At 50.5% G+C, this 15287-nt stretch overlaps 2 protein-coding genes across 2 annotated transcripts; one reads left to right on the plus strand and one right to left on the minus strand.

Moving 5' to 3' along the window:
- Positions 1 to 4532: 4532 nt before the first annotated feature.
- On the plus strand, positions 4533 to 7794 carry SAPIO_CDS7802 (uncharacterized protein; the record flags this gene model as incomplete). The annotated part of the gene is made up of 3 exons (XM_016789593.1): positions 4533 to 4973; positions 5143 to 7367; positions 7428 to 7794. The coding sequence occupies 3 exons, from the start codon at positions 4533 to 4535 to the stop codon at positions 7792 to 7794; spliced, it is 3033 nt and encodes a 1010-aa protein (XP_016641420.1).
- Positions 7795 to 11634: 3840 nt separating this feature from the next.
- SAPIO_CDS7803 (uncharacterized protein) lies at positions 11635 to 13379 on the minus strand (the record flags this gene model as incomplete). The annotated part of the gene is made up of 3 exons (XM_016789594.1): positions 11635 to 12117; positions 12264 to 12971; positions 13200 to 13379. 3 exons carry the CDS (start codon positions 13377 to 13379, stop codon positions 11635 to 11637), a joined length of 1371 nt encoding a protein of 456 aa, XP_016641421.1.
- Between the last annotated feature and the right edge of the window lie 1908 nt (positions 13380 to 15287).

The following is a 15287-nucleotide window of genomic DNA, read 5'->3' on the forward strand; positions in this document are numbered from 1 at the left end:
TGCACATCAAACGGCCACGCGTTTTCTTCCTTCAGTCGGAAATTCCCCAGCCTTTGGTGGGTTCCAAAATGTCGTAATTGAAACTTGAGTATGAGGTAGACGAGCTCGCCAGCCCGTCATCTATGCAGTGGTCGATTCGAGGGACATCTTCGCCTGGTTGACCCTGGTGCTTGGGCCCGGCAGTCGATTGATGTAATTACGAGGTACAACTTAAAATTGAGCCCCCAAAAAGGGTCATTCTTGGGGGCCGGCGGGAAAGCCTTCGGGCTGTCAACAAGTTCTCTCTGGCTTACGCAGTATAAGACTTGGCGGTGTTCAATATGGGACGGACGATGCATGTCAAGTCTGGGTTGATCCCAGTTGGCTTGCCTCACTCATCCGCCTGGCTGCGTGTGCTCCGTTTAGGTCCCGAATACCGTCCCGCTTCGTCGAGAGATCTAACGGTTAATGTTTTACCCGACCTGTGCGTTGGGAGTCGTGGAACTCTACGAAGTCTTACAGCGTGTATCTGTATCTCCTCCAAGATTTAGCCGTCAAACCCAGACTACGCCTTGTAAGGGCAAGCCGAGACTTCCTCGTATCCTCTACTACGCACGAGCGCGTGTCTGGGGTCTGGGGAGAGCCTCCAAGAAGAACGCATCGTGAGCTCTCCGCATGAAAAACACCCCAGTTCCGATCAAAAGATACGGGCATGATACCGGCCGAGTGGACCAGCGATCTGGGCCACCCAAAAACCGCGTGATATCCTATCACAATATCATCGAGTGGGTAGATGACGAGTCATTTCACAAGAGAACAGTCGACATTGGCCATGTTGCATCCCGGAAGACGGCGCCGGCTCCGCATCAATCCATCACAATTATCTCATTAATTGATGCGGAAAAGGGAAGTGCCCTACCCTCCCACTCGATCTAGAAAAATCGAAACTCTAAATCAAGAGCGCAGCAAAGACTGTGCCTGAATGTCATGCCCGTCTAACCTCGCACTACGAGAACCAAAAGTCAATTGATCCTTTAGTCCTATCAAAACAAAACATGTGTTACCTCAGCGTAGGATCTGGTCGAGGAGCACGCGGGAAGAGAAATAGGTTATTTTTACCGACTGATGGCAAAACGTGCTTGAGTACATGAAGATTCTCTATCTGAGGAGGCGGGGACTTGCTGGTCGCCTTCCCGTGCACCTGTAACCAGCGAGCGCACAGGTGATTCCCGTAGCATTGAGACACGGACGGCGGCCTGGTGCCCGACTCGGGGTCTTGTCCGCATCACAAACCTCAAGGGGAGTTGCTGAAGGGAGGTCTCCCATCTCATCGCCGCCCTTGAACTACGGCCTAGTCGCTGGGTCTTCCATGATGACGATTTCAACCAAGGACAATTGGAGCCTGAAGCTGCGCATCACAAGGATTCTAGAACACGTGATACAAAATATCTCCTAACGGGGTAATGGACCCAGTGAGATCCCAAGACGTTGAAGACTAGGCATTTGGAATTGGCTATTAGTGGTTGCTCGGCATCAGAACAGCCAGTCCCTATCCTCTTGGCGACACAGGGAGGCGGATAGCGAAAGGCCACCTCACCTCACCTGCGGGCTATGGCGGGTGCAATTGACTAATAGCCGAGCACTTGAGCGGTCATGCTGGGAACTGACGGGGATTTGGATTTGACCTTGAATGCGAAGCGATCCATGGTAGACTCCCGGATCCAGTTTCTCCACCAAAACTAGCGTATGGAGGGCTACCCCAGCAGTCGTAACATCCGTGGGTAGTCTGGCTCTTCAACGATCAAACGGGCGATATATTAATAGTCGAGAGGTCAGAGGTCGAGATATCTCAAACTCTACCCATAGCGGAGCTCAAACTCAGGACTATGGAATTTCATTTATTGCCCGGCGCCGCTGTTCGATGGGTACGTACCGTCCGTCCCGGGGTCCCCAAAAAGTCGCGACATCGCTGGCGAAGTATTGCCTGGTTGCTGTCCTTCACAACAGACGCAAAACGACCCTTCTCCTGCGAGCAATTCTCTTCTTCAGCCCTCCATCAGCATCAGGCTCTCTGCATGCATCGTACACTACCTCGTCATGCCATTTATACACCCCTCACTCACTCGCTTCCTTTCCCTTGTACACTCCCGTGCTTCGTCCTCCGTACACCGCAAGTACCTTGTAACTCGGGTCAAATACTGTGCTGTCTGCTCCGGAATTCGCTCTTGAAAAGTCCCGTCAAATTGATCCTTGCGGGCTCTTGATCAAATGTTTCCCCAAGAAGTACGAAGTACTGCGCTATTATAACATATTGATTACTTGCGTGCTTTTGCATCCCGCTGCTGTGTTCAATTGATAAATAAGCGTATTAGACCATGACCCGATAGAAGATTAGTTCGAGACTCCTTGAATGTCTGAGGACGTCTCACCGTTCTTGTGGCTGCAGACTTCGGGACGTATATCTATTTCTCGGCTCCCACTTTTCCACTCCCGAGTTTAAGGACGGCTTTCCAAATATTTTCCTTTTTCGATCTCCCATAGCATATTCTGTTTTTCACCTCGTGAAAACCTATTCCAGGAAATTCGTGACCGACCTCAATTTTGTCCATCAGACACCGCCTGTACATTGTCCATCCTATCTCGAGGTATTCGTATGTGAATCGGGCACACCGAAGACGGACAACCAATGCAAGACTAACTGGACGCTCGACTCCATTCGCCAACCCAGATGCTGAACAAAATCGTCTAACACCCCATCCCGCCTGCCATCTATACCTCACTCAAAGCCGTTACACTCGTTCTTCTTGCCCTCACCTCCTGGTCCGCCTGGCTCCTTCTTTGTTTCCCAGACGGTGTCCATCCGCTCTTTCCTCGAATCTGCGAACTCGTTGCCAACCGTATTCTTACTCGAAGGAAGGAGCACCTCGTTCTTTTACGGCTGATCTAGTATCCTCCGAATGATCTTCCTCCCAGTCGCTTCCTCTTCACCTAATTCTTCTTATTTTTATCTTCCTTCTCCTGCTCTTCCTTATTCACACTCTCCCCGACAAAAAACACCCAACGTTTGAACCCAAACAGAACCTTATCGTCGGGCCTATTCATCATTGATCAATCGACCAAAAATATCCAATCCCGATTCCCCACACCACTCACCACCGCAGCCAAACCCCATCGATCCTACGACACGCCCTCGCTGATCCCCACAGCTCCGGAACACAACCAAGCTGAAAAGCGGCTGTCAACTCTCCGCAGCCAAAGCCTCACAGACTGTCAGGATTCGACCTGCGATCTGATCCCAGCAATTGCAATTGACTCGGGTAGGCCGAATCGGGCAGATATCAAGGGTCAGTGACAAACAATTCCAAGGCGCCAGCACTTGGAATAAAAACCCTGTGTCTTGTGTCTTGTGCACATCGACCTAGATTCCTAGTTCATCCGTGATCTACGAAGTCATCGATCCAGCCGTCGTGAGGTACTTAGTTCCGGTACCGTGTTGCAGGACATCAGCACTGCCACTGCCCTGTTCAGGCCCCACACCCCTCCACGCCTGTCCGTTCGCTATTCCGACACCCCCCCCCTCAACCTAAACCCACTGGGTGTCAGCCTCCTCGTTCAGGGGTCATTATAGCGACTGTGTTATTGCACTCCCACTAACTACTATACGTACCACTGCTGCACACGCCTACGCTACGCTGAGGTTGCATGCGACTGAGCAGGGGTACCAAGTACAAGAGCCATAGTACTTGTACATTCACTATTGTTTCCATTATTGTTGTTGGTACCATTTTTTTGATCCACAACCTCAACATCCGGGCTCGCCCCGATCGAGAAGCGAAAAAAAAAAAAAAAGAAGAAGAAAAGAAAGACTGAAAGAGAGCAAAGAGAAGACTGACTCGGTGATAGAGTATTCTCCGAACATTCGTATCCTGTAAGTGTTATCCTGAGCTTCGAAAGCACCATGATCTCTCACAAGTGGCCGGCTCCAACCCTTCACCAATTCCATCCTCGTCCACACTGGTTCCCTCATCCTCGTCGAACTATTCACTAGTCCATTGCAGACCGGCGCACTTCCCTCTCGGCGAACACTAAAACTAACCTCGTACCAGCAGCTCCGCCCAAGTGTTTCCGGACACACTAGCTCTCTTTTAGGGACGCTAAGCGGCAATTTCTCAACCTCTCCGAGTCTCACTCAGCAGGGGACCTTGCTACCTAGCAGCGAATTGTCGCCACTGGCAAAAAGTCACCTGGCCACCACTAAAAAGGGTCTACGAAGTACCAACAAATCCTCGCGTGGATCCAATACCACAGCCCAGATCTTAACCTCACTCTTCTTCTTCTTCCCCAACATCACCGGGCTGGGCGATGGTCTGCGGCTTGGAACTACTCTAACACCCCCCTCCCTTGTGAGTCAATACACGTCATCGTTGTCCTCTGTTTAGCCTCGCAATTCATTATTATTATCATCCCCCGCTGCCTCCCCCGACCTCTACTCGAACGATGCTGTGCCATCTTTGTCTTGTTCTTTGCTAACAACAAACAACACACAGCCGAGAATGGCGGCAGTCGAGCGCGAGAGCCGACCATTGGAGGCCGCCTCCATGGTAGGCCTATTGGTGGAGAGCGAAGGCGTCCTAGAACTCATCTATCGCTGGTACTACCTCATCCTCGGCGCTGTCTTCATCGTGAGCGCCTTGACTTACAGCATTCGCTCCTCCAAAACCGAAGAGGATGCCGTCGCACCCACCGTCACAGGACCTGGTGGAAAGCCTCTCCCCTTAACAAAGAGGAAAAAGAAACATGAATACACCAGCGAACATGATTCGTCGAACCTTCCGAGCATTGGCCCCCACGCGAAGAGAGTCTTCCAGCTGCTCTCAGTCATCCTCACTCTCACATTCTTTGCCAATGGCGTCGCGATCGGTCTTCACTCCTGGAAAGCAAACCGAGACCTGCCTTGGGGTCAGGTAAACTGGTGGTGTGGCGAGCCCATGGTGGTAAGTTCTTCAGTCTCCAATTTCTGTTTCGGCTATTGTGGGGGATGAAGGATGACGGTTGGTATTGGGGAGGTTGTTCGTGTACTTGAGATGGGGTTGGGAATGCGCCTGATCTTGTTCATTGTCTTCGTTACTGACATTGATCTTCTTTTTTCTCCCTCTTTCCTAGGTCTATGTTCTCGGAAGTGCCTGTGTATACCTCTACTTCACAGTTACCCTCTTCGAATGGAAAAAGAGCCCTGGAATCGCCCATATCCTGACCTGGATTATTGCCTTTGTTCTTGAGGCTATCATTTTCCTCAACAGCTTCTTGCGTGCTGAGAGATGCAAATCCCTTCACATCGACACTGGTAGCAATTTTGGTGGCAGGTGCCTTGATATCTGGGAGCAGGTTGACCTTGGACTATCCCTCACTCGTGTTGGTATCCTCGCTGGCCTATGCTCCATTTATGCATGCATGTGGAGCAGGGTCCATCCCGATGTGCTTTCCAAGGAGGAAGACTTTGGAAGCCGTCGTTTCAGCCAACCACCCCTACATCGAATGGCATCAACCGACAGTGCAGATACGATCACTGAGGAGACGACGCCACTTCTGACCACTCTTGGCCGATCATACCATACACATGAGACGAATGGTCACCACGAGCGCAGCCTTAGCAGTGCTGGAACTCTAGCGAACTGTGCCGAGACCTCGACAGGTCTCTACAGGGATGAGCAAGCGGCGTTTTATCGGCCTAAGAAACTGCCCAAGCGGAATTGGTGGGACTATCTACGGGGATATACCCTCTTCTGGCCTTATCTCTGGCCGCGAGAGTCGTTCTGGTTGAAGTTCCGAGTCTTCGTCTGCTTTATTCTCCTGCTCTTGCAGAGAGGCGTAAACATCATGTTGCCGTACCAGATCGGCAAGGTTACCGACCGACTAGCGAACGCGCACGACCGTGGCGCCGCGGCCGTGATGATGAACGACATGCCGTGGATCTTACTTTTCAGTGTTAATCTCTTGATGCTCACACAGGGACAGGCAGGTCTGCTTGGCTCCATTCGCTCCATCATCTGGGTCAAGGTTTCTCAGTACTCCTACAAGGCGCTCGAGACGGCTGCTTTCGAGCACGTCCACTCCTTGGGCTTGGATTTCCATCTGGGCAAGCGGACGGGCGAGGTACTCTCGGCCTTGAACAAGGGTGGCGCAATCAATACTTTCCTCGAACAGGTCACCTTCCAGCTTTTGCCGATGATTGTCGATCTCTTCGTTGCCATCTACATCTTCAACCGAGTCTTTGATGCGACCTACGGCACGATAGTGACAGTTAATGTATTTTGGTACCTTTACCTCACGATCAAGATGGCGCAGACACGAGCGGATCAGCGGCGCGAGATGACGAATGCCGACCGAGAAGAGGAGGCAGTCAAAAATGATTCGATCACCAGTTACGAGACTGTCAAGTACTTCAACGCAGAGCAGTACGAGTTCCGACGCTACGAATCGGCCATCGACAACTTCCAGCGGGCTGAAGCCAGGGTCTCGTACGGCACGAACATGATGGCAATTGTGCAGGCGGTCGTGTTCGTCTCTGGTCTCGCCGTTACCCTCACAGTTGGTGCCTTCCAAGTCTTCAACGGCTTCCGCACCGTCGGCGAATTTGTTACCTTGCTATCGTACCTTCAGCAAATGCAAAGCCCGCTCCACTTCTTTAGCCAATTCTACCGTGTCATCCAGCAGGCGTTGATTTCCGGAGAGAGGTTGTTGGAGCTGTTCAAAATCCAGCCGAGTGTCCAGGATCTTCCTCATACGCAGGATCTGACAGAGTGCAACGGCCACATTCGCTGGAGAAACGTCAAGTTCTCGTACGGTAACCAGCCAGCTCTGAAGGATCTCAATTTTGAATGTGCGCCGGGAACCACCACGGCCTTTGTCGGTGAATCCGGTGGCGGGAAGTCAACAGTGTTTCGTCTGATGTTCCGATATTATAACTGCAGCAAGGGTAGCATTGAGATCGATGGCCACGATGTCAAGGACCTAACTATCGATTCCGTTCGCCGCTTCATCGGTGTTGTTCCGCAGGACACGATCCTCTTCAACGAGACGCTCATGTATAATCTGAAGTATGCGCGACCCGGATGTACCGACGAGGAAGTCTACGAAGCGTGCAGGGCTGCCAGCATCCATGACAAGATTATGGCATTCCCGCTACAATACGAGACAAAAGTCGGTGAACGAGGCCTTCGTCTTAGCGGCGGAGAGAAGCAGCGCGTGGCGATTGCTCGAACCATCTTGAAGAACCCCAAGATTATTATGCTTGATGAAGCTACCTCGGCTCTCGATTCCCGGACAGAACAGCAGATTCAACGGGGCGTTTTGAATGTTGGACAAGGACGCACTGTCCTTATCATTGCGTAAGTTGCGCCATCAGCTCCGCAGGAAAATCAAAATGACTGATGTGCTAACTTTCCTAGGCATCGACTATCCACCATCACCCACGCCGATCAGATCATCGTCTTAAACCAGGGAGAGATTGTCGAGAAGGGCACGCACGAGGAGCTCATTCAGATGGGCGGCTACTACACTTCGATGTGGGAGAAGCAAGCCCAGGCGACACGTGCCGCTAACCGCGAGTGTCTGAAACTACTGAAGCAGGCCAATCTCTCGACCAGGAAGCATCTCGATGTGCAGTCCGAGGGATATAGCAGCATGGCCTCGTCTTCTATTCTTCCAGACGTGTCGCCGATGTCCGAATCGAAACCAGTCAGCCCAATCGATTACGAGCACTCGTCTGATGGAGAATCGAGTCACACATTCCATAGCGAGATGGATCGACATTAAAGGCTTCAGCGGGTCACAGCCCTCCGCTCGAACGAAACGAACGCGTCCGGACGATCATGGACGACGATTTCGTTACCACCATGATTTCCAACCCATTTTAATCCGTCTCTCTCCCTCTTCTTTTTTTTTTTTCTTACGCTTTCCCTTTCACATCAACAGAAACCGTGTTGTTCCGTTTCTTTTCTAACAGCATTCGCCAAGCACCACCTTCGATCTCCTAATATTGAGTCACTAATCTTTTCCGATCCCCTCGCCACTCTTACGAACGACGGTTTAGACCTCGATTTCTTCTTTTGCGCCTTTTCATCTCGGAATATGACAAATGTCTTCACGATCATACATTTCCTTTTTTGTCACCTCTTTTTCGTCCATGTTATTTTCTCGGACTATGCATATACACTGCAGCACATTGCGGCAAGCATCTCAACTGGCGTTTCGGCTGGCTTTAAGGAGTCGTTGTTATTATATCATTAGATATCCCGAGGGGGAATGTTGTTTCTTTTTTTTTTTTCTTCCTTTTTTTGTGCGAAACTGATCGTTTGTTTCTTCTGATAACGTTGTTTTTGCCCCCACTTTGATGTTGCAAGCGCTACTGTCTTCTATCGCACGATGAGTGGACAAGTAGACCTGCCACTTCAATTGGAAGGCCGAAGTAGTTATAACGAGGAACTGTTGGAACATGTCTGGCTATATCTGTTCCTTCTACCCCAGCCGAGGGCCGTCGTGCAACGGGAACGTCGTTGCCTTTAATGGAGGAAGCGGATTTTCTTTGCTCTCCAGTTCAACTACAAATGACTGGTATAATGAGATGATGAGACGCCTCGGCTTTCTTTATGTCGGCATGATTTTTTGTTCTCTCCTTCGTCTTCTTCTTCAGTCTAATTTTTTCCTGGCTTATTGTGTCCAATGTTGCATGTGTGGATGGTTTACCTTGCTCTCATCACCCATCGCCGTCTTGTTCCCCAACTTTTTTCCTTCTCCTCTTTCCCCTTTCTCCTTCAAATCGATACGGTAGGGAAGCCTTGAGCGGAATCTTTTGACTGAAAAGGCTTGATTATTGGGCGGAAGTGAGTTATACCATTCATGTTTCCTATATTTCGTTTTCCAAATGTTGCTGTGAAGGGTAAAGAAAAAACAAGGAACAGATCATATACGCTGCATTGCTGGTCTTCACAGAAACATGGCTGTAATTTCTGCTGGCTTCCATCTTGGCAAGACTCTTTTTTGCGATCTCAATTCGGTTTGCCACAATCCCCCTTCGTCATCGTCATTGTCATTATTGCCATCATCGATGGAGGGACCTTAGGTCCCCATTTTTTTGTTTTGGAACTGGATCATTCTAGCATTAGGGTGGGTTGGGGATAAGGTAAGGAAAATTAAAAAGAAAAGCATGATTTAACCGAGAAACTGCGCATCGTCACTCTGTGTCTACCATCGTGCCATCGTAGGAGTGTCTCGTCTCACCTTGGCTGTGTCGAGGGTTCTGGGCAATGCCGAGACATTCCTCGCTGAGGCTCAAACGTCAGCTGTGTTTGTCTCCTACCAGTAGCAAAACTACTCCGTACTCGGTATTCATATTTTCGCACTCGTGGTCACGTACCATGGCAAGTCATGCGTGCCTCTAGTGTCAAGTGGTGGTGACGATGGATCTATGCGAGTGTTCGTGTTTGGGTGGCGGATTCCAGATCTGGAGAACCCTGATTCAGGGTCTTTCCAAAAGTGGTACAAGTACAAACGATACTTTGTACACGCCTAGACGTCTTCATACTCGACACCCCTCTTACGTCATGTCTAGAATTTCAAGGGTCCAGAGGATAATGACGGGGAAAGAACGACGAAAGGGACGCACTGAAAATAAAGAAAAAAAAAAAAAAAAAAAAAAAAAAAAAAAAAATTGAAGAGATACAGTTGTCTCTCAGCCGCTCTTTACAGACGCCTTCATTTTGGGCGGCCAAACTCGGTTACTCTTGTGTTCTCTGAACTTCAAGGTTTAGCGATGTTGGATTCCCAGAGGTTTTTTGATTCGACAGTGGTCCGACAGCTCCTTCCCTTCTTCCAGGATCGTGAGAAGTCGGGATTTACCTAGTTTAACAACTAAGAGTACGAAGTATTAATCGTCCATGATGTTTCTAGTTTTCTCGGTTTGCTTAAAGGTACCTACGAAAGTCGAAAAGATGAGAAGCAAAACCGAGTCCCACAGGAAAACGAGGGAGCCAACCACACCAATCTCGATCTCCATCCACCTTCGAGGCAATTCTTATGACTGTGAATAGAGCCGCGTGACAGAAATGATATGTGGGGAGGGAGGGGGAAGAGGGGGTGCGCGTCCGGGTGTGGTGGAGGGGGAGTGTCGCGCAAGGCTTCACAGTTTCCTCCGGGGGGCTCTGGGGAATTCGGGATGTACGAAGGACTGACTCAATAAGTTTGAAGCTGAAAAGACCCGCTTCAACTCGGCATAGACACGCGGAAGGTTCTTTTTTTCCCCAAAGAGAGCCCGAACGGTGTGCGAATAGAGATCTTTTCGAGGCCCATGATCCCCCTTTTTTTTGCTTCTTTTGTGTCTCTCTTTTTTTTCGGCTTCGGACCCGACGCACAGTTTCTGAGACATGGCCTTGTAGATGTAGTTCTTTTCGGGACGTTTTGTGCAGATACAATCCTGCAACCAGGCTGGCGGTATCTCTACCCTCGCCTCATTGTTCTCCCGAGAAACAAAACAAGAAGACCGCCCCGACCTCAGTAGGGGAAATTGAACTGCGTTGGATCAATTGATCCCCCAATTAATTTTCCTCAGTAGCCGGGTGCATCCGTCATCATCATTCAAGTGTCTGACCCAGGGTCCCGAAGAGCCTCAACTCAGAATTAAGACAACATCAAATGGGCTCAGCTCATCATGGTTTTTGTGTGTCAATGTATGAAGTAGTGTTCATGTCCCATAAATTAATATTAAAATACCTCTATAGTTGTATGAGAAGAAATATGCTAGCGATCGAAGCGAAGGAGAAACAATTACAAGGACAATATAGAGGGAAGTTGAAGGCTTTATGTGCCGGGACCGCCCACACGCCGCATGCCGACCTCGTTACCCATGTTGTTGCCCGAGAGAAAAGGAGGGGAGCCATATTCGCACACGCATAGGTTTCTCGCCATATCGGAGAGGCTCCGCGAAGAAGACCACATGTGCGAGTTGCGTCGCAAACCAGAGGAGGCATCCAGTCGGAGATAATTATCCCCAACCTATGCATGCACCGCGCCTCCTTTCCCCTCCTGTCGATAATATATCCCCCCTTTTGCGGGGAAGATGTCGTGCATCCGATTCTTCGATCGGCCCCGGTTATGCTAAGATTCCGTTTCCATCCGAAAAAAAAAAGGTGTTTTCCATCCAAAACGAGTGTATCCGTCTAACGCCGCCAACGAGGAACAAGAGCCGCCAAGTCGTGGAGTGAAGAGCTCATTAGGTTGAAAAAGGTTACCAACTGCCCCTAGTTGGAACATGGATTGCATAGAGCAGTCGGCGGTGACTCGCGAATCAACTCCACCACTCTTCCGCGCCATCTCGCGGCCCCCTTTCCCACCATGCAAGACCCCTCCCTTTCGTTCGTCTCAAGGGTCCAAGGTATTAATGATAATTCCCAACACGTCCGTCTCCCTCCTCTAGGTCGCTCTGGGGGCGTGCTTCATTCCCGCTAGTCGACAATGCTTAGGGAGGCAAGGGAAAAGAAGAAGGAGAAAAAAAAAATGACGTTTCCCAGATCATACGCCTGTGACAAACTAATCAACAACATCGTCATGGCCACATCAATCAATCAACCCAAATCCGGCGAGTCGATTGGTTCGTTCCGCTCAGTTCGATTTAACAGTATGTCCATTAGCATGTCCATTAGCACGTCCATTAGCATAGCCGTTAGCATGGCCGTTGGCATGTCCATTAGCATGTCCATTAGCATGTCCGTTGGCCTCTGCAGCCTTGTTGGGAGTTGGCTCCTCAACAGGCTCGTCGTCTTCGCCCTCATCGTCAGACCGCTCGTCCGTAGCGTGCTTGTCGCGGATGAATCGGAGTGCGATTCGGACAATGTAATACAACCAGAAGAGGTTCAGAGCCTGCAGGGAGGAGAGAAGACCGAGGGTGATCCAAAACGAGATTTCACACTTGAATTGACCACCGGCCCAGTCGAGTTCGTAGGGGCCGACCGTCTTAAACTCGGTAAAGAGAGAGTAGAGGATCTTCAGGTTGAGGTAATGACGCATGTAGATCCAAACGCCCATGAAACAGGCAAAATATGGCCCAACTATGGGCGAGTCGAGATAGTTCAGCGTCTTGGAGGTCTACAGAGAAAGAGAAGATAAACAAGTTAGTACAACAAAACATCAATCATATCGGTCAAGGGCGTTAAAGGGACAAAAGGGGGCCCAGCTCGTCCGCTCCGGACAAGATAGGACGGGATGCAATTCAGAGTTTGGGCAGAACCTACAGCGAGGAAGAAGTCACTGATATCATGGGTCGTGTAGACAGCCAGGCCAATGTAGGTAAAGTGGAATCGGTAGCTGCAGCCAATCAACGAAAGACTGACGATGTGATGGGCCACGAGCTCACGGAAGTCCTTGCGAGGCTTCTCCATACCGAGGATAAGGACAATGGCCTGCTGGGCCCAGTAGGCGGCCTGGAAGAGGTAGTAGAACTTGACAATTCCCTCCTGGTACCAGTGGGGAAAATCCTCGTACATGCCGCGGGTGTTGAAGTACCAGACGGGCGTCTTGCTCATGACGTACATTCCGGCGGGACCCAGGATGCCGAAGTAGAGTGCCGTATACGCCTGCTCCATGAACCGGGGGGTTTTGCGACGAGGAAGACCAGCGAAGCGAGCCATGGGGCGGAAGACTTCCTGCATGAAGAACTCGCGGGTGAAGGTGAGGACAATGGTGTAAAAGACGACAAAGGCAATATCCCAGTAGCCTTTTCCGTAGAGCTGGGGCTTGCCGGGTTCGGTGGGCTCGGGATAGGAGAGGAAGATGAAGTGGTGGATCGGATTCGACTCGGTGGGGTTGAAGGCATAGAGCGTGAGGAAGGTGAGGAGGAGACAGCCGGGAAGAATGCAGTTATGGCGAGCTATAGCATGTCGGAAGCGAGAGAGCAGGCCCCTGGCCCGGCGGCGCTTGGAGAGTCGTCTGGGCGCATCGGTCTGGAGTCAAGTCGGGGCACATGTCAGTAAAAGCTTCATGACAACTTTCGTCTTGGTCAAACCACCCCTCCCTGTCTAGCCAAAGTTACCACGTCATTTTAAACACCGTTTCCCAACGGCATAAAAAAAAAAAAAAAAAAAAAAAAAAAAAAAAATAGGTTTCTGGCTTCTGCGAAAGAGACCCAATTCCACGATAGGGTCCGTAGGAATGAGGAGCTTGAGACGAACCTGAGAAGCACCATCTCCAGAAACCAAGCCACCCCTCGACTTCGCGTCAGGGTCCCCTATCCTAAACTCAGAGCCAATAACACTAGATTTCCTCCTCCTCCGCGGCGCTCCATCTCCGGACGGTGTGTGTAGCTGGTCGGCTGAGGTATTAAGGATCGGGAAGGGTTCGCTAGCCGCCATGACGTCGGTTGTGGAAAGGGGGAAGATTTTTTTCTTAAAGGAGCGACACGATCAATCTTGCGCGGGGAGACAGAAGTCCTCCGTTCTTCGCAAAACGCGGGATTGGGCGGAATTGTTTTTTTGTAAAATCAGAAGGTTGAGAGAGGAAAAAAAGGAAGTTAATCTTGTAGGGCGGCCGGGTGAGGATGAGGACAGTATTAAAGGGTTAAAGGGAAAAAAATGCCCGAGGGGCGGTGAAATAGAGACGGGGAAAAAAAATTATTGAAGCATTGATATTGGCAATTCGCAGATTGTGTACCTCGCCGAGTACTTCGAAGGCCGCCAGGGAAATTTGGTCAAGGAATGAAGGGGGCACAAGTCCAGTCAGGCAAGTCATCAAGGCAAGGGGAGACGAGACGGGAGGAATGAGACGGAAGGCGGGGAACTGTAGAAAGGGCCCCGTCACATCGGTCGCGGAACCCTCGTTTAATTTGAGAGGTCCCAGTCCCTAGCCAAAGTAAGCCAAGTCGGAAGAAAGAGAGGCACTTGGGCACAGGGTAAGATGACGGCTGAGAAATGGGCACTGGTCTGGCTGCATTCACTCGTTCCTCCCTTTGCAGGCCAGAGTTGGCAAGTACAAGATCAATGATGACGCTTACAATTGCACAGCTGCACTCCACCAGCTTCGTGCTTCGGAGTTTACTTGTAGATGCACAATTAGATCACGAGCGTCGAGGGTTTCTGTCCGTATGTCCGAGCAGCACGCAACACGCAGCATGCAACACGCAGCAAGCATTTGATATCGTCTCCCCTTGACGAGCAGGGAAGTTGCAACAGACGCCAGGCGCAGACTTCTTCGTACGACAATGAAGCAGGAGTGCGCCCACCATCAAATGGCATCAATTGATGTTTTGCTTGGAAGGCGCAACTCATAGCACCATCAAATGTACTTTGTAGCCTTAATCCTCGGCGCGCCTTCGCTCGCGGAAGGGAAGGACCATCCATTGTCACAACCTTCACAAGATAAGCAACCACCCACCACGACTTCCTCGACCGATTTCATTAAGGAGAAACGAGAAGGCACGACGGAAACTGTGGGTCAGCCTCGCCTCGCTGTTTGCCGTTTCCATGAACTCCATAACCGCAGTTCCTGCGGACTCCAACTAACACTGAAAGTCCGAAAGCCCGATGTACAAAAGAAAAAGGAAGTGGGCAAAAACCGCACGAAGGATTTTCTGGCATTTTCCAGGGGGCCCAGCCTGTCTCGCCCAATGCCTGTGAAAATCTTCGCTTCAGTGGGCTGGTCTAGCCAAACGGCTCTCCATGGTCGACACTATTACCAAATACACTAATTCAATGCAGACGATCACCGAGGCGGGTCGCCAAGACGAACGGCGTCCGTTGCCTGCCCCCCGGTCGACCATCAGTTCCAACGAACGAAGAAATCGAGCCACAGAGAGCCCAGTACTGCCCAGCAGGATCCCCATTTCAGAACCTGGGACCAATCCGCTGTATCCACCCAAGAGATTTGGCTCGCGCATCTCGCATCTCCCGGCAGCGGGTCTCCACCAGTTTAAATTTGTGCTCCTGGTAATTATTGATTAGACTACGCTAGTGCAGTTCTCCTGGGAGGACTCCAAAAACCGAATGGGACGATTCGTCGACATTTCTGTTTGCAGATCGACGTATTTCGCGGACGATGAGACGCGTTGTAATGTCTTCGGACAACGGAACATTCTGAAGAACCGGTGCATGGGTAGGTCCTGCGTCTTTTTTTTTTTTTTTTTTTTTTTTTTTTTTTCATCCCCTCCGTCGTTGGGAATGTGGATTCTCTCTCGCTTATTCCTTGCTCGATGCCGAAGGAGCCGGTATTGCTCGAAATCTGCAAGGCGGAATGCATCGGGGTATCATCAGCAAGAAACCACTCCA

The sequence above is a fragment of the Scedosporium apiospermum genome, assembly GCF_000732125.1.
Source record: "Scedosporium apiospermum strain IHEM 14462 chromosome Unknown SEQ_SAPIO_0110, whole genome shotgun sequence".
In the NCBI taxonomy this organism is placed as follows: domain Eukaryota; kingdom Fungi; phylum Ascomycota; class Sordariomycetes; order Microascales; family Microascaceae; genus Scedosporium; species Scedosporium apiospermum.